General features: G+C 34.1%; 1 protein-coding gene across 1 annotated transcript; it reads right to left on the bottom strand.

The window, feature by feature from the left end:
- Positions 1–1,408: 1,408 nt before the first annotated feature.
- LOC107792668 (phenylalanine ammonia-lyase) lies at positions 1,409–5,866 on the bottom strand. Its single transcript, NM_001325544.1, is given in 2 exon segments — positions 1,409–3,343; positions 5,357–5,866. Coding segments are annotated over 2 exon segments (2,139 nt in total). The 5' UTR covers positions 5,746–5,866; the 3' UTR covers positions 1,409–1,593.
- Between the last annotated feature and the right edge of the window lie 3,194 nt (positions 5,867–9,060).

The following is a 9,060-nucleotide window of genomic DNA, read 5'->3' as shown; positions in this document are numbered from 1 at the left end:
GAATAAGGATGATATATTGGGGAGTAATAAGGGTGGACTGGTGGGACCGGGTTGCACGCCGTAGCGAGGAGTAATAAGAGTGAATGCTCATATCGTTATTGATAATATGGTGGGTTCGGGATGCGCATCACATCATTTGTTGTTTATGTATTCTTCTTCTGCGGAGATTCATTATTGTGGTGTTGAAACTCTCTTAAGGATTGGTTATAGCTGGGTATTGGTAGAACGACTGAGTTCCATATTTATTTAATGTGAGTTACTGTCCTATTTTATTCCGTATTTGCTTTTTGCCTTATTATAAACTGTTGCATGATATATTATTTATGCCCCGCCATAGCCTCATCACTACCTCATCGAGGTTAGGCTCGGCACTTACCAGTACATGGAGTCGGTTGTATTGATACTACACTCTGCACTTTCTGTGCAGATTTCAGAGCTGGTAGTGGCTGATCGAGAGGTCAGTTGCTGATACTTCACTCGGGAGACCCAAGGTAGTCGTGTAGGCGTCCACAGGCCCTGGCGTCCCCTCTTGTCTTTACTTCATTTTTGTTTTACTTTCTTCGAGACAGAAGTATTTTCTTTCAAACTATTAAATGTAGTATTCATAGAATGTTCGTGAATTGTGACACAAGTTTTTGGGTGGTATCTATTTCGGCTTTTGTTAATAGTATAAGGGTAATCAGTTAAATCATATACTTTCGCTTATTTTGTTTTGTTAAATTTTAATTATAAAAGGATAAAGGAAAAAAGGTGAAAATTTCTGTAAGGTTGGCTTGTCTAGCGAGTGCAATGTTAGGCGCCATCACGGTCCCGAAGGTGGAAAATTTGGGTCGTGACATTTTTGACCGGATTTTATTTCAAAAATTGCATTCAAGTTGTAGATAAATTGTAGATATGAAGCGAATTTATATATATTTTGTAAAAAATTTTAGTTAGTTTATGTAAATAAAACAACATAGATAAACCAGGTAAATTAGTTTGAAATTTCGTGTGTGTGTGTGTATATATATATATATGTGTGTGTGTGAAAAAGTCCCAAATAAAATACACCAGAACTCCGAATTGGTATATTACTATTGTTACATTACATTCAAATGTCTCTCCGACTTGGTATTAAATTGAAATGTTGTTCTAGAGAAAGAACTTAAATACTTCCTACTAGATACTGTTATGTTCAAAGTAAAGGTAAATAATTTAAATGTCTGTAATATTACAATTAAATAATAATGCTGATTATTACATTTCTTTGATTTATTATCCTGTTATTGTAATTTTGAATAGAAGAAGTCATTGTTAGAGGGCACTGCAGTAACAATATTTTGTATAGATGAACAGTATAAGAAACTTGCACTAGGAAAAAAAGATAATAATAGACGAATGATTATGAGAGAGTAAAATTTCAAGAACATATAAGCACATTGTCACTTTTCATTTATTTTTACTGAAAAGAGACTTATATAACTACAAACCAACATATTCAACAGAGTTTACAATTAATCAACCTCAAAAGAAAAAGTAAATATAAAAATTAATAGAAAAATAACAAGTAATTGACAAACATAAACAAAGATCCTGTTGTTTGAGAACCAACTTCTAACAGATTGGAAGAGGAGCACCATTCCATTCCTTGAGACACTCTAATAATGAATCAATAATTTGTCCATTGCACATTGCTGTGAACACTTTGTCACATTCTTCACCTGGTGACCTGACTTTTTCTCCTGTCAATAATTCAGCTCCAAGTTCTTCTCTAACAAACCTGTAGAGTGGATAAGATCTGCATTCCTTTATCCTGTTGGCAATTGCAGGGTTCCCATTTTCCAGCGAGATTCTTGCACTCTCGACTTCTTTTGGTAACACGGCCTTTAACTCGCCTTCAAAAGCTAGTATCTTTTGGAATATTGAGCTGTTCGCGTTCTTCTCATTTTCGCCATTTTCTAAGGCGTGGTCGACAAGGACTTGCCTTAGTTTCTGCATCAGTGGGTAGTTGGCGCTGCAGGCGTCATCAGCGTAAGCAAAGACGTATTCCCTGTCCACGACTCGAAGCAAGTCCTTTTCGCAGAATCTTGATGGATGAAGTTCTCCATTGGCACCCATTGTCAAGGTTCTCTTAGCGACTTGGCTCACCGTGTTCTTGACTGCATTCCTCAGATTTTCTTCCAAATGCCTCAAGTCTATCGCTTGGCAAAGTGCGACTAGATATGTGGATGACATTAGCTTTAAGATGTCCACAGCTTCAGCTGTTTTTCTAGCTGAGATTAAGCCCAAGGAGTTCACATCTTGGTTGTGTTGCTCGGCGCTTTGTACGTGGTTAGTCACTGGATTTGCCAAGAATTGAAGTTCTGAACAGTATGAAGCCATGGCAATCTCAGATCCCTTGAAACCATAGTCCAAGCTTGGATTCCTTCCTGCTGTCAGATTAGATGGCAACCCGTTGTTGTAGTAATCGTTGACAAGCTCGGAGAATTGGGCAAACATCAATTTCCCAATTGAAGCAAGGGCTAATCTAGCGTTGTCCATAGAGACACCAATTGGTGTGCCCTGGAAATTGCCACCGTGTAACGCCTTGTTTCTTGAAACATCAATCAAAGGGTTGTCGTTCACTGAGTTAATCTCTCTCTCAATCATCTTGGTTGCAGAACGGATGACCTCAATTTGAGGGCCAAGCCACTGGGGTGATGTTCTGAGGGCGTAACGATCTTGCTTTGGTTTTTGAAGAGGATCCGTTTCGTGAAGCTTCTGAGGCGCCTTCACATAAGAGCTACCATCCAAAATGTGTTCCATAATAGCAGCAGCCTCAATTTGTCCGGGGTGATGCTTCAACTTGTGTGTCAAGTGGTCAGTGAACTCGGGCTTTCCATTCATCACCTCAGCGAAAATAGCTGAGAGAACTTCAGAAAAGACCGCGAGAATGTTAGCATCAAAGAGGACCATTGAGGCCAAACCAGAACCAACTGCAGTACCATTCACAAGAGCAAGGCCTTCCTTAGGCTGCAACTCGAAAAATCCACTGTTAACTCCAGCAACACGGAACGCTTCTTCAGCATTGAGGGTCTCACCATTAGGTCCAATGGCTTTGGAATTAGGCCGACCTGTGAGTAAACCAGCAATGTAGGACAAGGGGACGAGATCACCAGAGGCGGTGATTGTGCCGCGAAGGGGCAAACATGGAGTGACATTGTGGTTAAGCAATTTAGTGATTGCTTCCAAGATTTCAAATCTGATGCCAGAATATCCTTGTAGGAGTGTGTTGATTCTAACTAGCATAGCTGCCCTTGTCCCTGATTGTGGTAATGTGTGACATGACTCTGTTCCATTGCCAAAAACTCCAGCATTCAAGAACCTGCCACAACAATATCATCAAAATTAGATACAGCCAAATCTCTCTATATCACCATCCATATATCATAATCATTCACGGTAAAAGCCAAGTTTTTTCTCGGAACCGATTTTTATGTCATGTTATAATATACGTTGTCTATAACAACACTTCACTATAGCACAAAAAAATATCGGAAAAAACGCGATTGTTATATAGAGGTTTGACGAACAAGCGGTCTAAATGTCTCCCTTATTTTTTTCTTCATATTGTAAAGGGGAGCAAAGCTCCTATTTTGCTCCCTCTATTGATAGAAAAAGGGAACTCCTGCCGTCATTTCAGTGACTCATAGGGCTTCCCTCAGCTCATAGTAATTAGATCAATTTATAATGTTATTGGATAGCATTACTAAAGTAAAAGAGAGGAATATGCCATAAGTAAGAATTATGTAGGAAAAATAAAAGAAACACTTGAAAAATGTGAGAGTCATTATTATGTACATCATTTTCAAGTAAACAATTTTAAGTGTGTGGACAACAATGTAAGGGAGATGTGCCTGTTAGGTAGACTTTAGAAAAATCACCTTTTCGCCAAAATCTAACAAATGAAGAACTAAAAGCAGCCAAGATTTCTAAATGTTTATTTTTAGAAAAGTGACAATTCCCAAAAAGAGAAACAAATAGAGTACTATATTTATTGGAATTTGTTATTTATAGGATTTGGTAATGTAAGAAGGAAGCACATGGCACGACACTGAGCCCTCTGAACCAGAAATGTAGGAAAGGCTAAACTGTCAGCACGTGCCCACATGTCACTTAACTCATCTCTGTATGGCTGCAGCTGGGGCAACTAAACTATACCACATTTACTATTTCGGTAAAAATTTATTTAAACCGAATGTATACAAAAAACCTATAAATATAAAATATATGTTTATCATATTACATTTTTTAAACACTTTAGTTACGTATTTTCACGTTGATTTGTTGGTTTTTAAAGCTAATCGCTTACTTAGAAATAAATACATTTATCTAACTTTCTTACCCTACAGGCTACATAAGTCCACCTATTTTCTTAATTTACAGTAAAGAGTTTTTGCGAAGAAGGGTTAGGCAGCTACTAACAAAGACTTTTAGCACAGTGAATTTTTTAAGTCTATTTACCATGTCAAAATTGACCTTTTCTTCCTATCAGCAAAACATGGACAGTATTGTAACATAAAAGTGGCTATTAATAAAAAAGACATAGTATCGTTTTTTTTTTTTTTTGGTAACGAAAAGACATGGTATCTGTTTTGAATAGGTTCTAACTATGTTCTATAAATGTAAACAGTGTTGACGCTTCCAAGTAACACATCAGATAAGAACCAAACAATAGTAACAAGTAGAAATGACAGTAAGTAGCCACTCTAAAGGCTATTATTTAGATATTAGTCGGTGCATTCTTAATTTTAATTTTTTAGACAAAAAATATCCTGAATTATCCTAAAGTAAGATTTTTAATTTAAAATTTAAGAACAAAATGAGTAATGACTAATTTCTAAAACATGAGAATGACTATTTGTGCACTTGCCCTAATAAGAATCACTTACAAATAACAATAGTAACATGCTTGCTGTGTATTAAGATACTTGTCTGCTAGCCTCTCTTTTTTTTTCAATATCTTATTTTTCCGTCTATTTCTGTCAAATTTTCTAAGAATAACATATTCCAATATTTCCCATAAAAACATGTAAAATTCATAAGATCTGTCAGTTTTTCCCTAACCCTTAAACACAACATACTAAAAAAGTGTATATCCAGTGTAGCTCCCGCTAAGCCGGTCTGAAAAGTGCCGAACCACAATAGTCTATTATACGCAGTACCACCTGCATTTCTGCAAGCTATTTTCACGGCTCTACTGAGCTCTCGGTCACATGGCGGTAACTTTACCGGTTACGGCAAAACACCCATTCACAAACACAACATACTTAAAATGAGTAAATATTAATTACTATTATATGTTAAGCAAAATTAAGTTAGATGGAAAGTAGTTTACCTAATTAGTTCCTTTTGAAGAGCACCACCGTTCTTGGTTCTCCTATGTGAAGTAGCACCAAAACCAGTAGTAACACCATAACTATCAGTTCCTTTACTCATACTATCCATAACCCAATCACTACTAGCTTTAACACCAGCTCTTGCTCCTTCAGAAAGCTCCACTTTTACAGTTTTAGCATTATCTTTTGCAGCAATAGCCGCAACTTGTGCCACTGTTAAAGTCTCACCTCCAAGTTTCACTACTGGTTTCCTAAACTCAGCCACCATTTTCTTCACTTCATCTAAATGGCTTCCTTTCAATGAATCAGCTGCCATTTCCCAGTTCAATGGATCCACTTTAACGCAAAAATCCATTTCTTGGTGACCATTTTGTGCAACACCAGCCATTTTTCTTTTTGTAGATGAAATGAAATGATTCAAGAAAATGGACAAAAGTGTAAAGGGGTTGGTTTGTCTAGTGAAAAATTGAAGGTATATTTTGGAGCAAGAATTGGGTTATTAATTAAATGTGAGGATGGGTAGAAAGATCCTGGTTATTGAAGCTAAGAATTGTGGTATAAATAGAGGGATGGGTACAATGTTTGGTAGGTGAACAAAATAAGGGATTTCCCTTAAATGATTAATATGAACCGTTTGATTAATGTGTGAACAATTTCTTGGTAGGTGAACATAGGGGAAGATTAATATGGACCGTTGGATTAAAAATGTAATGAGCGGTTGAGATTTGAAAACAACGTGGGAAAAGGATGCAACATGACTTTCAATAGTTTAGGGGTTGGTGGATTTGAAGAAAAGGTTTGGTGCTTTTGGGTTGTTGAAATAATAATTAAAATGGGATAAAATTAGGGATTTGATATTAGATTTGGATCTTTTAATAGGTAGGGGTTGGTGAATTTGTGAAAGGAGGTTGTTTAGGTGGTTGAAAGATTCTTGTAACTTTTAACTCAAATAGAAAAAAAGAAAGAAGAATCAAACTCATATAGCTGAACATTCAATTACTTAAATTTTTGTTAAAAATTGGTATCATATATATAATATTTGTACAATTTATGTATAATATATATAATTTTTATATATATTTTTTTCGATTAAAAAGTAAATAATGAATTTGATCAACTATTTATATAAAGATAAAGAAAAAAAAGGATTTGACGTAAATTTTCTCTTTCTTTCAAAAATGAATTCCTATATTTCAATTTATGTGAAATTATTTGATTGGACACGGAGTTTAAGGGAAAAAGAAGATATTTGAATTTGTCGTGTAAAATGAAAGACATATATTTTGTGTAGCTATAAATTATTACATAAAGGTAAATTATTTTTAAATACGAGAAGGGGTTATTTTTTTGTACGGATTAAAATGTAAATAGATGCACGTAAATTGAAACAGCAAGAAGTACTAACTTGCATATCAATTAGATAAAGGAATATTTGAGAATTATTTTTGTTTTATTTTTCAGGAAAAAGGATAAAGACAAAACTGGCTTGACATGTTTTTGTCGTAGTATCATAATAGGCCATTTCTCTAATTCGAACTTAAGATAGACATGTTTTAAATTCGTGTTAATCTTCTTTACTCTATTACCAATTTTTGTATATATCGAGAATTATAGTCATTCTGTATTTGCTGAGAATTTGAAGACCATTTCTTTTTGCCTAACAGTGTTATCATTTAGGCATGGAAAAATGTCATCTTGCCATGTTTTTTATTTGTTTTCCGAAGAAGGAAGCATTCAACTTTATAAAATAAGCTTGACTTAATATTGGTATACTTTAAATATAGAAATAGAAACATTTACACGACAAAAAGACTTAAACATATTAGGTTTGGATTTGACTTTTACGATTCGCCCTTTTCCTTTTCCTTTTTCGAATCCAACTTCATAACAACAACAATAACATACTATTTAAAAAGATAGTCGGTGTACAAATTATTTCGCGTTCATGCAGGGTTCGGAAAATCACCATAACTTAAGAGGGTATGATATAGACAGTCTACCCTGATGCAAGCATCAATCACTAAATCCGCAACTCAAACTCGTGACCTATAAGTTATACGAAGACAACGTAACCGTTGCTCCAAGATTCACTTTACGTAAGTTTCTAGTGCACTTACATTGGTAGAACAAGGAAAAGTAGTTCTAAAATTCCACAAGTTCACACACAATTTAAGAAGAATTAACTCAAATAGTCGCTAATTCTACCACTTAAATTAAAAATAGTCGGTGAATATATAATATATGTATAATTTATGTAATACATATATATAATTATGTATAATCAATGTATAATTATATATATGGCTAAAAAAAGTATACAATTAATATGACTGACTATTTGTGTAAATATCCCATGAGGAATCCCATGAAAGAATATAAAAGCAACTTATTCGGTAACAGTTTAAGTTCTATGTATTAACGACGAAAAATATGTATATGATTAAGTCACTCATAAAGTCTTTAAAGTAAATTTTTATGGTAAATATGTAATAAATTTTCTATAAAAATAATAAATAACCTAAGCACTAATACGTGGAAAATATTTACACACTAATAAATAACCTAAGCACTTATATATGTATGTGTGTGTATATTACTATTATTTATTGTATGTTTATAAAGTATATTCATTTAGTATATAGCGGAGGGCTTATCTCCTAAAAAAAGTCCAACAGTTTCAATTACCCGGAAAAAAAAGTCCACAAGTACATTAGGACCTTTATTTTATTTTTTATAATAATAATATCTTACTTCTGTAGTAATAAATTCTAATATATTACTGAAGCAAGTTTGGGTGTTTGACCGAGAATGGACTAGTCAAGAAAATGCAGCCTACATGCATTCCACGTAGACAGTCTTCAGCCTTTGACTCGCGTCTGTGGACGGTTTCATTTTAATAATATAACTTCCTGTAAATTAAATTTTAACAACCATTACAATAAACGAGTGAGATCCAATTATATTCCTTTTGTACATCAAATCTTTTTGAATATGCTAGGAAGGTTGTTAGAAACTTAATGGCCTTGACTAAGACAAAGATCGAGGTGAGGAAACTTCAAGTTTGGTACCCTTTGCTATTAGTTTGAACTTTAATCTGTCCAATTAAGTCTTTATTTATATTGTGATTGAGATGGATAAGATTCTAACGCCTTAAATCAACTGTTTCGGGTTCAAATCTTGAGTATGAGAAAATTTTTGATAGGGAGCGTTTTTCTTTTAATGACTTTATGCAATACAAATCCAAATTAATAGGGACCTCAACATAAGTACCACGAATACAGTATACTGAGTGAGAAACAAAGAGAAATAAGCTTCTTCTTTAAAAAATAATTTGTCCTTAATTTTTTCCACCTTTATATCAAAATGTAAAATTTTGCGTACATTCCATTGTGTCTCAGATCCCATGCTTATGATTTGGAGAAGAATACATCTCAGATTCTCAGCAACTACTTATAAGTTTCTCAGTTATATTCCACTGGATTTTCTATCCCTAGCTAGAAATGAAGTTCCCTTTAGCAATTATGCTAAAAATTGCAATTTCACTCAAGTTTCCCATTCATTTCAAGGTTCTTACTAACAAATTTCACAACAATTATGCAAAATTGACCCCTTTTCCTTTTTATGTTTTCAAGTACAAAGTAAAGTAGAAGATATAGAGAGATTTTTTTTTTTTTACTGTTAATATGATTTTTTGAAGTTGATG

Source organism: Nicotiana tabacum, chromosome 5 (genome assembly GCF_000715075.1).
Source record: "Nicotiana tabacum cultivar K326 chromosome 5, ASM71507v2, whole genome shotgun sequence".
Classification (NCBI taxonomy): domain Eukaryota; kingdom Viridiplantae; phylum Streptophyta; class Magnoliopsida; order Solanales; family Solanaceae; genus Nicotiana; species Nicotiana tabacum.
Note: the sequence above shows the minus strand (reverse complement) of the source record. Positions and strands in the feature narration are given on the sequence as shown.